Source organism: Canis lupus, chromosome 20 (genome assembly GCF_011100685.1).
Source record: "Canis lupus familiaris isolate Mischka breed German Shepherd chromosome 20, alternate assembly UU_Cfam_GSD_1.0, whole genome shotgun sequence".
Classification (NCBI taxonomy): Eukaryota; Metazoa; Chordata; class Mammalia; order Carnivora; family Canidae; genus Canis; species Canis lupus.
In genome coordinates this window covers 46,303,186-46,316,227 of record NC_049241.1, presented here as the reverse complement: position 1 = coordinate 46,316,227, position 13,042 = coordinate 46,303,186, and the positions used below count along the sequence as shown (strand labels likewise).

At 47.5% G+C, this 13,042-nt stretch overlaps 1 protein-coding gene across 2 annotated transcripts; it reads right to left on the bottom strand.

Moving 5' to 3' along the window:
- Positions 1 to 46: 46 nt before the first annotated feature.
- On the bottom strand, positions 47 to 12,189 carry SMIM7 (small integral membrane protein 7). Of its 2 annotated transcripts, XM_038566954.1 has the most exons (5): positions 12,060 to 12,169; positions 11,936 to 11,977; positions 11,201 to 11,253; positions 6,848 to 6,938; positions 47 to 1,165 (listed from the first exon to the last, which is right to left on the bottom strand). In XM_038566954.1, the coding sequence occupies exons 1-5, from the start codon at positions 12,083 to 12,085 to the stop codon at positions 1,150 to 1,152; spliced, it is 228 nt and encodes a 75-aa protein (XP_038422882.1). In that variant the 5' UTR covers positions 12,086 to 12,169; the 3' UTR covers positions 47 to 1,149. The 2 variants fall into 2 exon arrangements, with proteins under 2 accessions (XP_038422882.1, XP_038422881.1); XM_038566953.1 differs by lacking the exon at positions 6,848 to 6,938 and having other exon boundaries at positions 12,060 to 12,189.
- Positions 12,190 to 13,042: the final 853 nt, after the last annotated feature.

Genomic DNA, 13,042 nt, shown 5'->3' with positions numbered 1-13,042 from the left:
TCAACTAACTTCTTGGTTTAAAAAAAAAAAATGTATAAACAAAAGATCCTTTTTAGAAATGAGTTTTATTTTCAATGCTGAGTTCTGAAAGTCCGTAGATTTACTTCTTCCTCCCACCAGGTTTACCTACAAATCAGGATTTCAAAAACCACAACAAACAAATGAAACACTGTAGGGTCTGGATGTCGACCACCGGCATTTCATTTTGGCGCTAAAGGACCTGCCTTTCAAAGAAGCTTCTGTCCAAAATGCTGTATTTCCTCGAATGAGGCTCACTGCTCTTCAATCATGAAATCACTCATTTGAAAAGAAGACCCCAAGTTTCAAGCTTTCAGAACTGGGTCCCAGTATTACCACGTATGTCACTCTCATTCCAGAAACTATACAATTAGTGGCCCCAAGAGTTACTTTAACAGAAGGGCTTTAAGGCAGGGCAAAGTTTCTCCTAAAACCCACATCTGTGCCTGCCAACTGTTCTGTACCTCTCTTCCATGGGAATCAGTAATACTTTACCCTTAAAGTCCTGGGGATGACCTCAGTGACACTCAGTGGCCAAGCAGAGCCCATTGAGACAGGAAAGGAATCTGGACATAGGCCCAGAAACAATGAACCCGCTTGTTATTCCTAAACATAGTCCAATAAAGAGGCTGCATCAATCTTAAAAGCCAACCTTTCTGTTTCAGATCCCTGGATAAAAATTATTTTGAAAAATCTGTATAACTGGAACCAAAAAGGATGGTTATTAAAAATAAAGCAAGAAACATCTAGAAATGAGTTTCTCGTAGAAGGCTGGTAGAAGAGGAATTTCAATCTAAAAAAACAATCAAGACACGTTCTTTTGTCTGTGGGGAATGCAATGTTATCATATCCCCTTCCATAAGCCCTCCTAAAACTCCTTAAGTAGACAGCATTTCAACGCAGAGACCAAAGTGAAAATATCTTTGAAAAGAAAACAATGACGTGGCTGGGAAGCCGTGTGCAGCTTGGCAAACATTTTTTCCACCCACCAAGAACTTGGGCTTTCTGGGAAGGTCGCTGGTTTTCCGGTCAAAACCATTCTTGAAGTCGTCAGGAACGGAAGAAGGGAGACTCGGCATCTGGGAAGGTGGTTCCTGGTTCCTGGTTCCCAGGAAGGTGTGTATCTGGGGCTCAGGAGCCAAACAGCCTGGAAAAGTCAGAGGGCAGAAATGGCCATGAGGATGGAAAGGATGGAAAGCTCTAGCTAGGAAAACACTTTCAGAAAATATTTTATGTCACTATTTTTAAGATTATTTTATATTGTTTATTGATTTTATAAGTAAATTTTCTGTTACACAACAGGAATATACTTAACACTACCAAAAAGTATATTTTATTTTATTTTGACTAGGCTCCACACCCAGCATGGAGACCAACACAGGGCTTGAACTCACAACCCTGAGATCAAGACCTGCGCTGATATTAAGTGTCAGTGCTGAACTGACTGAGCCACCCAGGCATCCCAACATGGTACGTTTTAAAAAGAAAAAAGCTACTTAAGAAAGTATCTCCTTCATCAGAATCTATAACATTTTATTTTAGCCCATTCTTTATTAATGTAAGTCAGTGATGACTTTCATAAATTGAAAAAAAAAAAGGTATTTTTGAGTAAACAGGTGATTACAGTTAACTCTATTCAGTGAAGAAAATCTGAATAGGAAAGGCCTGGAGAGGGGTGTGTGTGTGTGAAGATAACAGAGTTCCTATATAAAGATATATATATATATATCTTTGAAACATTTCTTTAAATCTAAACTCTTTCCAAGATAAAAAGGCCTTTTGAAAAAAGAACAACAGATGGTACAGGATCACCACATCAAAAGAATGAAGTTGGATCCCTACCTCACACCATATGTAAAAATTACCTCAAAGTATATTGTAGACCTAACGAGTAAAATTAAAAGTATAAAACTTTTTTTTTAAGATTTTATTTATTTATTCAAGAGACACAGAGAGAGAGAGAGAGAGAGGCAGAGACATAGGCAGAGGGAGAAGCAGGCTACATGTAGGGAGCCTGATGTGGGACTCGATCCCCTGACCCCAGGATCACGACCTGAGTTGAAGGCTCAACCACTGAGCCACCCAGGGATCCCAAAATAATAAAACTCTTAAAACAAAACTTAGTCCTATATCTTCATGACCTTGGTTTGGGCAACGATTTTTAGCTACAACACAAAAAGCACAAACGATGAAACTACAGAAATAGATTAGAATTTATCAAAATTAAGTATTTTTGCACTTCAAAGGATACCATCAAGAAAGTAAAAAAGACAACCCAGAGAATGGGAGAAAATACTTGCAAATCATGTATCTGGTAAGGAACTGGTTTCTAGACTATAAAAAAAAAAAACCTTATAACTCAGTTATAACCCAATTTAAAAATGGACAAAGGACTTATATGACATTTTTCCAAAGAAGATATAGAAATGACCAATATAAACACATGAAGAGAGGCTTGATGTCATTAACCATTGGGGAAATGCTAATCAACCTTCACATCCACTAGGATGGCTCTAATCAAAAATAATGACAATAGGGGATCCCTGGATGGCTCAGCGGTTTAGTGCCTGCCTTCAGCCCAGGGCGTGATCCTGGGGTCCCTGGATTGAGTCCCACATCGGGTTCCCTGCATGGAGCCTGCTTCTCCCTCTGCCTGTGTCTCTGCCTCTCTGTCTCTCATGAATAAATAAATAAAATCCTTAAAAAAAAAATAATGACAATAACAAGCGTTGGCAAGGATGTGGGGGAAATTGGAACCATCATACACTACTGGTGGGAAGGCAAATTGCTGCAGCTACTTTTAAAAACTACTCTGGCAGAACCTCAAAAGGACAAATACAGAGTTACCATATGACCCAGCAATTTCACTCCTGGGTATAGAGCAAAGAAAACTGAAACCTTAAGTTTGCACTACAACTTGTACACAAGTATTTGTATCAGCAATGCTCATAAACAGCCAAAAAAATGGAAACATCCCAGATATCCATCAACTGATGAGAGGATAAACAAGCTGTGGCACAGACACACAATGGACTATTCTTCAGCCACAGAAAGGAATGCAGTGCTGACACACGCTACAACACGCTGGAACCTTTAAGACATCACACTGCATGAGAGAAGCCAGACACAAAAGGGACCATATATCGTTACGATTCCATTTACATGAAATACCCAGAACTAGCAAATCCAAAAGGACAGAAAGTAGATTAACTGATTACCAGGAACTGGAGGGAAGAATGGGCAGTTACTGCTTAATGGGTCTGAGGTTTCCCTTTGGGGTGATGAAAATGTCTAGAACTGGATTATGCCAGGGGTTTCAAAACCCCATGAATATACTACAAAACTCTGAACTGTAAAGACTGACTTCCACTTTTTACTTATTAATCATTCTCCATGGTTTGACACGCTCATTTTTCTCCCTGTCTTCCCACCCAGCATTTTATCATGAAGATTTTAACATATGGAAGAGTTAAAAGAATAGTTCAGTGAACACTCGCATATATACCACCTCAATTCTACAATCAATACTGCTTTACTGGGGCACCTGGGTGGTTAGTTAGTTGAGCCTCTGACTTGATTTCGGCTCAGGCCATGACCTCGGAGTCATAAGATGGAGCCGCACGTCAAGCTCCAGGCTCAGCAGGGAGTTGGCTTGGGGTGCCTGGGTGGCTCAGTCAGTTAAATATCTGCCTTTGGCTTGGGTCATGATTTCCGGGTGCTGGGATCGAGTCCCATGTCAAGCTCCCTGCTCAGCGGGGAGTCTGCTTCTCCCTCTACTCCTCCTCCAGCCCATGCTCTCATTCTCTCAAATAAATAAATAAAAAATAATTCTGCTTTACAGCGTACCTATTCATTTATCTACCTTATTTTTGATGCATTTCATACTTAAGTTGCAGATATCAATACTCTTAGTTCCTAAACACTCAGGCACGTTTCTCTCCAAATTTCATGTTTTTCAGGACTTTTAAAAATTTCCAAAGTAGCTCAGCTCAAACAATATAAAAGTGGGGGCAGGGAACCGCGAACCATCCTCTCAGGCCCTGTTAATCTCTTCTCCAATCTGAGCACAGTCATCTCTGTGGACAGCCTGGAGTAGATGCTTCCAACTCCCTGGCTGGAAGGGTTTTCTCCACAGACTTCAGGCATGTACTCAATGTTTGCTATATGCAAATCACAACTGAGGCCAGAGTGTGCATATAAGTGACAGGCAGCCTTCTTTACCTGCAAAACATTGCCCCCCATGTAGACAGAACTTTCAGCACATCAACAGTGATAGTGCCGTGACAGCTGCTTGGATGGGCATCCTTTTGAGTTACCTGACTCTTCCCGCGTTCTTGGACATTTAGGTGATTTCCAGTTTTGTTTTTTTTTTTTAAAGATTTATTTATTCATGAGAGACACAGAAAGAGAGAGAGACAGAGAGAGAGAGACAGAGACATAGGCAGAAGGAGAAGCAGGCTCCATGCAGGGAGCCTGATGCAGGACTGGATCCCAGGACTCCAGGATCACGCCCTGGGCTGAAGGCAGGCGCTCAACTGCTGAGCCACCCAAGTGCCCCCGGTGATTTCCAGTTTTCTAATATCCTGGGAAAGCTACTCACTGCCTCCCTGACAGACCTTTTTCTGAAGAGGATCTTCCCTCACTTGTGGCCCCTACTGAAAGAGATGGCCTAGGTCAGGGGTCGGCAAAAACCCACAGGATGAAGAATTTGGGCTTTGTAGGCCTAGCAGTTTCTGTCACATGGCTTCAAACCCCTCTGCTGTAGTGCACAAGCAGTCACAGAAATAGGTGTGGCTGTATGACAATAAAACTTCATTCATGAAAACAGGAAGCAGACTAGATATGGCCCATGGGCTGTGGTTTGCTGACTTGACCTAAGTGATTATGCTGGAATCAGGATAACCCCAATCTAACTGGACCTGAGTCACACCTAGCTAGGTCAATCAGGCTCTGCTCCCAGGAAGCAAAATCAGGACACCGGGCTACAGACAAAGATAGCCTTGGGCTGAGCCAGGAGGTCACAGAGCCTAAGGTGACCATCTTGGTCACAGGCCAGCAAATGAACAGTAAAGGGAGCTAGCTGGGCGAGAGGATGATGAAGCTGATGGACATAAAAGAATGATGAAAACACAGTGTTCTTCTCTGCCCCCAGGACCTCTGCACATGCTATCATGTCTCTCCGGCTCTGCAAATGGCAAGGCTTTTACATGTTCTTTAGGTTTTGATTGATTAATTGATTGAAAGATTTTATTTATTTACTCATGAGAGACAGAGAGAGAGGCAGAGACAGGCAGAGGGAGAAAGAGGCTCCGTGCAGGGAGCCTGACGTGGGACTCAATCCCGGGTCCCCAGGATCACGGCCTGGGCTGAAGGCAGCGCTAAACCACTGAGCCACCCGGGCTGCCCAGGTTTCTATTTAAATAGCACTTCTCTGTGAGCCTCTTTCTGACCATCTCCTAAACTGAGAACCTCCCATTCACCTCATTAGTGATTTTTTCCCTATTTATTTTTCTGTTCCTGTCCCATCTATTATACTGTGCATTCACTGATGGCAGGAACTATGCCTATCTTGGTCTCAGCTATAAGCCCAAGGCACAGCCCACGCTGAATAGTTGTAAATAAATGAAGGGAGGAAAGCACAAGTGGGAACCTGGAAAGACCAAAGCTGGAAGAGCACCACCTGACACTGTCCTACTTCCTGTGAATCCTAATGATACTCCCTATCGTGTGCAAATTCCCTGATTTCTTCACAAGCCCTCTTTGTACCCGGGCAGGCCTCATATGAGCTCCCGAAAAGGGCTTCTCTGGGCATATATCACGGTCCTCATTCTGGGCTCTAAAACACTTTCCGTAGCCCAGTGAAACCCCTAAGTCCTGGGACACCTGGGTGGCTAAGTGATTGAGCCTCTATCTGCCTTAAGCTCAGGGTGTGATCCCGGGTCCAGGGATCGAGTCCCACATCAAGCTCCCTGCATGGAGCCTGCTTCTCCCTCTGCCTATGTCTCTGTCCCTCTCTGTGGGTCTCTCATGAATAAATAAATGAAATCTTTAAAAAAAAAAATGTCCCAAGTCCAGGAATCATCTCAAACAGCCACTGGGCTGGCACAAGGATCACCCAGCAACCCCAAATTCAGAATCTCAATTACTCGGGAGAGCTGACTTTTCATTCTCTTCCTCTTTAGGACAAGAATGGAACCAGCCCAGCATGATTAGCCCAAGTGATTGCCAGATTCTCCTACTGTTTTTCCCCTGAGTCTGCTTAACACTACTGTGTCTCACAATTCGTTATCAGCAGCATTAAAATTAAGGCTCTGACTGTGGAAGGAAAACCAATCCAATTCGATTTTTTTAAGCCTAATGAGGAAATGGAAAATGGGCATGAAAACAGATAAAAAAAAGTCTGAATAAATACACTTCTGCTGGCTACTGACAGGGTAGAAGCAGGACCCAGCAGCACAGTGGCCATTAAGCCACATTTTCCACCTTGGCAGATACCAAGTATAGGCTAAACACAGCAGAGCTGGCAAGAGGTGGACAGGGCCATGGGCTCAAGGGAAGGCATCTCTTGGCAGCCTCTGCTAGGTGCCAGGAACAGCCAGGACTCAGAGAACACCGTGTTCCAATCAAAGCTCCAGCCTAGACCACAGTGACACAGTTTAACCTTTGCAGACCCTGCTCCCCTCTCTAGCTCGGAGAGTTCTTATTTTGAAAGCAGAAAGTGTGACTCCAAAATGAAGACAGAGAGGCCAGAGAACAACCAGGTAGTGGGTCACCTTGGAGAACAACACGGAGGGTTGGGACACAAAGGGGACAGGCAGGCTGGACTTACACGATCATGCAGAACATCATGAAGACATTCCACAGGGCGATGAAGATTCGGAAGTATCTGAGGCTCAGTAAGAACTCCCGGATGTTGTCACCTGGAAAGTCAGAACGCGTTTTTACAAGCCCTGCTGACATTTCTGCTGAGACGGCTGCAGTGTGTTTCTGCAGTGTCTGCCTGCCCCGATCCCATTGACCCACATTCTGGGGGCAGCATAGCTTTTCCTGTGGGTCACCTCTGCTCCCCAAACCTTGGCCCTTTGACAGGAGCTGCCACTAACCAGACCCTGAGAGCCCCCAGCCTCTGAATGGCTCAGGGAGGGGCATGTCTGCCCAATAAGAGTCAATCCTAGGACTTTTGTCTCAACTACTGGGAAAGAGGAACTTGCTTTCTATCACCCTTTTTGGCCAGGAAGATGTAAGCCCAGTCTTTTAGGGCAGAGGTTGGCAAACAATGGCCTGTGAGCCAAAGCCTGCCCTTACCACCTACTTCTGTATGGCCCATTAGCTAAGAACGTTTTTAACACTTTTTAAAGGTTAAAAAGAAAACCAACACAGTATCTTGTGAGACACAGAAATTACATGAAATTCATATTTCAGTGTCTACTAATAAAGCTTTATCAAAATACATCTATGCCTGCTTATTTTTATACAGGTATACCTCAGAGATACTGTGGGTTCAGTTCCAGAACATTGCAATAAAGCAAGTCAAATGAATTTTCTTGTTTCCCAGTGCATCTAAAGGTTATGTTTACACTACACTATAGTCCATGAAATGTGTGGTAGCATCATGTCTAAAAAATAACGTAGATACATTAATTACAAAAATACCGCTAACAAATGCTAACCGTCATCTGAGCTTTCAGCAAGTCATAATCACTGATCACAGATTATCACTGATCACAGATTACCATAACACATACAGTGATAATGAAAAAGTTTGAAAAAATTGCAAGAATTACCAAAATGTGACAAATGGGCACACGAAGTGGGCAAATGCTATTGGAAAAATTGTGCCAACAGACCTGCTCACAGGGTGGCCACAAACCTTCAGTTTGTAAAACTACAGTATCTGCAAAACATGATAAAGAAACACAATAAGGGGCACCTGGGTGGCTCAGCGGTTGAGCATCTGCCTTTGGTTCAGGGCGTGATCCTGGGATCCAGGATCGAGTCCCACATTGGGCTCCTTGCAGGAGGCCTGCTTCTCCCTCTGCCTATGTCTCTGTCTGTCTCTCTCATGAATAAATAAATAAAATATTTTCTTGAAAAAAGAAGCAAACACAATAAAACAAGGTATGCCTCTCTTTCGCATGACTGCTTTCAAGGAACAGAGTTGACATGCTGCACCAAGAATGTGTGACCCACAAAGCCTAAAATGTTTACGATCTGAGACCTTAACAGAAAATTGTGCCCAGGGCAGCCCAGGTGGCTCAGCAGTTTAGCGCCGCCTTAGCCAGGGCGTGATCCTGGAGACCCAGGATCGAGTTCCGCGTCGGGCTCCCTGCATGGAGCCTGCTTCTCTCTCTGCCTCTCTCTCTCTCTGTCTCTCTCTCTGTCATAAATAAATAAAATCTTAGAAAAGAAAAGAAAAGAAAAGAAAAGAAAAGAAAAGAAAAGAAAAGAAAAGAAAAATTGTGCCAAGCTCTGCTCTAGGGTCATCTTTTGTCAACACAAGCCAGACTGATAGTAAAATCAACCCAGAAGGAAAGAGAGAGCTGGAGAGGGTCATGCAGGAGAGCTGATTTAAGGCCTCAGTCTGGGTGGTGCCTGAAAACAGTTCTACCCTTGGAGGTTTCAATTTTCTTTAACCACTTTGGGCTGGGTTTTTGGTGTTGGCACTGAAAAAGCATACTAATTCAGGCAAGTAAAAGCGGAGTTCTGCTTTGATGATGACTTACACTAGTTCCCCCAATGCCACAGAACAGAACCCATTCCAAGGGGAAGCAGTTTAGTACGTTAAGATTCTAGAGGCATGGGTTCCAGAACCTTCCTCCAGGGTTTTAAGTCAATCATCCTCCCTCTCTAATCCTCCAGAATGAAATAAATGGGTCCAGGTGGGGTAATCCACAAGGGTGCCAACCAAAGTGTCATCTCTAGACCAGGGCTGCCCAGTAAGCACAGAATACCAGGCAGGAGCTCAGAAATTTACACAGCCACCTGGCACCGCAGCACCATCCAATACACGATGAGCAAACAGTTTAGACGAGCCCGGTATTATTCAACCCACTGGGATAGCCACATGCAGCCCAGCCCAAACTGCAAATGTCAAACACAGGTCCATCCCCAGGATGTATGAGAGGCTCTGCCTGCGAGGCCCTTCTCTGGGCCCAGCATCACAAAAACAGGCTCTCCTGCCATCAACAGATGCTAATTGAAGGCCACTTGTTCTGGGCAATAGCCAACCTCAGGGGACACAGGGAGGAACAAAGGAAAAAGATAGGTATCCTTGCCCTAAGAAGATCACACGCAGGAAAAATGCTAAACAAGAAATCACACACCTGACTATTCACTATACCAGGTGCCATGGGAGCATACAATGGCGGGGGAGGGGGCATTCCAACCTAGCCTATGTCGGGGAGCAAGGGTCAGAAAACTTCGACGAAGCGCATAAGCTCCAACCTTAAACACCGGCAGGAGTTTCCTGCCCTCCCACACAGGTGACCTTGCTCAGTCCTTAGCCTATACATACACCAGCCTCCTCCTGTGTAAATGGAGGTGACAAGTCACTAGGAAGCACGGTGCCTAGCACACAGACGGCTCTCAACAAATGTAGCCACTACGATATCAGGGGTGAGCCAGGCACAGGGAGAGGCACATCCTCCACAGTGGCAGCAGCAAGCACAGAGGACTGGCTGGAAGGAACATGCAGAGAGCCCCTGATCAGAGAGAAGTCACTGTTGTGACCATCCTGATCACTGACATTCTCACCACCATCAAGTCCTTCTACTCTCCCACCCACCCCAGCTCCAATTTAGATCTCTAGACCACCACCCCAGGAGTTGGTACAATACCTTCCACACAATGGGCAACCAATATATACAGCTGCTGAATGAAACACATGAACCAAAGAATGAATGGATGGATGGACTAGTGATTGAGAAGACCACCTCTGGGGGCAGAAAAACCCAGGTTGAAGCACGACACAGTCACTGATTTCCTACATGGTCACAAGCAAGTCAAGCCACAACCCTGAACCTCAGTTTCCTATCTAAAAGGGATAGAGGTGGAGTGACACACCCACAGGAAGCACCTGGCAAGGCAGCCACCACCAACTAGGCACCCAATGAAAGGGAGTGGTCAGATCGTCATCAAATTCACTGCGCCTTTGTGTTCCTATCGCATTCATGAAACACTCCATCATGGCACCCATGGCTGCAATGCCACCCCCCTCAGGGGAACTTCCCTCCACACACCGCAGCTGGAGCAGCAATCCCAACACTATGCTCACCTAACATCACCTCCATCACCATTGGTTCCTTGTTTAGGAACTGCATGTCCCACCCCAGAGTAGTACAACCCACAAGGCAGGAATTTCTGTCTTATTCCCTGCCGTGTCCCCAGCATCCAGCACAGTGGCCAGCACGTGGCAAGTATTCAGTAAATGCTTGGTGAATGAATAAATGCATGGACACAAGAGTCATGTGCAGGTCCCACTAGGTTTCAGTTACATGAATAAATTCGTCAGAAAGTGTAAATTTCAGGGCCTCCAGGACAGGTAAGATGATATAAAGATGAGGGGGTTGGGGCTGGGAGGAAGTAGAGGCCACAGACCCTGCCTCACTGGGGTCCTGTTTTTCTCAACTTGATCCAAGGGTGCCAAGAAGTTGCTTGAACCCTGAGCTGTTAGGATGTTCAGATTTTTCTTGATAAATCAGACATCTGAATCCTTACATGACATCTGATTTATCTGGAAGCTAATGTTGGCACCTAATTTAAAAAGAACAGGTCTGCAGCACTCTGAAAGAACAGGTACCTGCTCATTCATTCATTCATGCTGGAGGATAGGCACCTCAAGGACACAGGAATGGGCCAAAGCAAGCAAGATCAAGTGTGAGGGGCAAATATAGCATACGTAAAGGAAAATCATAACTGCAGATGATAGCATGCGTAAAAGAAAATTATAACTGCAAGAAGTTAGAGGAGCTACCCAGGGAGCTCTGATAGGAGAAAGAAGAGGGTGATAGAAGTGAACAGAAGGAACAGCACATCATTAGGCCCATCTCGCTCTCTCTCCCTCTCACAAACGCACACACATACACACAGACACAATTGAAAAGAAAACTAAGGTAGGGCTTGGTGAGAAAAAATTGTCCTCTCTCCAATGGACCAATGTCAGAGTCCAGAAAGGAGGCCTTACCTGTGCTGGGCTCCCTTGACTCCTCCCCAAAGCCCTGCGTGTCCTTCTTTTTCCTACAAAGAGGAACAGACAGTGTCCACTTTCGGTGGGACATAAAGTCCACTCAGTCCCCTAGCCCTGAAGGCCTCAGACACTCAATTGCAGCTCTAGCCCTGCAGCTGACTTGCTCTGTGACCTCGGGTGGTTCAATGCCCCTTTCTGGGCCATCAACTACCCATCAATCACAGGGCTGCAGCCACCAGGGTCGAGAGGTTGGTCCGTGGGTACAGAATAGGGCTAAGAAATTGGGGGGGAGGGCAGCCCGGGTGGCTCAGCGGTTTAGCGCTGCCTTCAGTCCAGGGCGTGATCCTGGAGACCGGGGATCGAGTCCCGTGTCGGGCTCCCTGCGTGGAGCCTGCTTCTCCCTCTGCCTGTGTCTCTCTCCCTCTCTCTGTCTCTCATGAGTAAATAAAATCTTAAAAAAAAAAAAAAAAAAAGAAAGAAAGAAATTGTGGGGGGGAGAGAGGGGAAGGGCCAGAGGCTCTCCAGGATGCGGGAAGAGAGATCCCCGAGAAACTGCAGCCTTGCTTTCAAGTCACCTCGAAGCAAAAGGTCACTGGAGGACCAGGCTGGGGGCGTGGCCAGAGGGCTGGCTGGGGCTTGGGGCGTGGCCTGCAGCGCGGGGCGGGCTCACGCTCGCGGGGGGTGGGGCTACGGTCCCCTGGGTGGAGTCGCGATCCAAAGCGGCCTACTCACAGCTTAAAGTTGAGCACCGCCCCTGCGTTCATCAGCAGCGTCCTGCAAAGGGAGAATGAGGTTACCTGGACCGCCCCTCGTCCCTCTCACCCTTCTTACCCCAGCCTCTGGCCCCCCTAATTACCCGAACAGCAGGATGTCCCCGATCATCGTTACGGCCGAAGCGTCCGTCAGAACCGGAAGCGGAAGTCCCGGAGGGGGCGGAGAGAAGGGCAAGAGCCGACCAATCTTGAAGCCGCGCGGGCGAGGATTGGTCCAAGCGAAGGCCAAGGCAGGCAGGGTCCCGCCCTCCGCAGGCCCAGGCCCCTTTAGGAAAGAACTAGCGCCCCTGCTCGCTGGGGAGGCCTCGGGGGTAGCGAAGAAGGGGCGGGGCGGGAGCGTGACGTCACCCGGGAGCGTTGGTCATCCCGGGCGGGATTGGGTTACGCGCTGGAGGCGTGCCGCGCAGGCGTGTGGCCCCGGCGCGCTGGAGGATTGGCGCTGTAACTATTCCTTCTGGGCTGGGGTCTCCCGCTCGGCTTCCGGAGGAACCCGGCCTCCTGCCCCCTGAGCCGCACTGGGGAATGAATGGGTCCTGACGCAGGGGGCTCTCCGGGCAGGATTCCCGCGGGGGGAGGCAGGGATCCCCACTAGGCTGGAGCTACGGGGGGCGGAGGGCCGACCGAGCTGTCCCTTCGGAGAATCGGGATCCCGGTGGGGAATGGAGGTCATGACTTACGGAGCCCCACGGAGGCCTAGCGTCATGACAGCTCCGTAAAGGACGGGGGTCTTGACCCTCTAGGGCACGGGAAGATGGGGTTCGCAACTGGCCGGGACCCACAGAGGATGCAGGTCGCGATCCAAGGGCTCCGGGGGACGTGGGTCCTAAGGAGTCCTGACTGATCCATCCCTCCTGGATGCAGGACCCCCCAATGGGCAGCCAGCCTGTCCAAATCACACCATAGGGACCCCTACACCCTCCCTGCTGGGCTGACGAGGGTCGTGATGGCCCGAGGGACGGAGTCTGGGACACCGACGGCTTTTGGGGACAAGACGGCCCCACCACCCGCCCCGGGGCGACCCGCCTCCTCTCCCACGGGGGCCGGGTTGGGGGCGGTGCCTGGCGGG

Excerpts from the sequence above, each read along its gene's own strand:
- SMIM7 (XM_038566953.1), bottom strand. The coding sequence starts at position 12,085 with ATGATCGGGGACATCCTGCTGTTCGG. Across the intron at positions 11,978-12,059 it reads GGGGACATCCTGCTGTTCGG|GACGCTGCTGATGAACGCAG; the intron begins GTAATTAGGGGG and ends CTCCCTTTGCAG. Across the intron at positions 11,254-11,935 it reads GCGGTGCTCAACTTTAAGCT|GAAAAAGAAGGACACGCAGG; the intron begins GTGAGTAGGCCG and ends TCCTCTTTGTAG.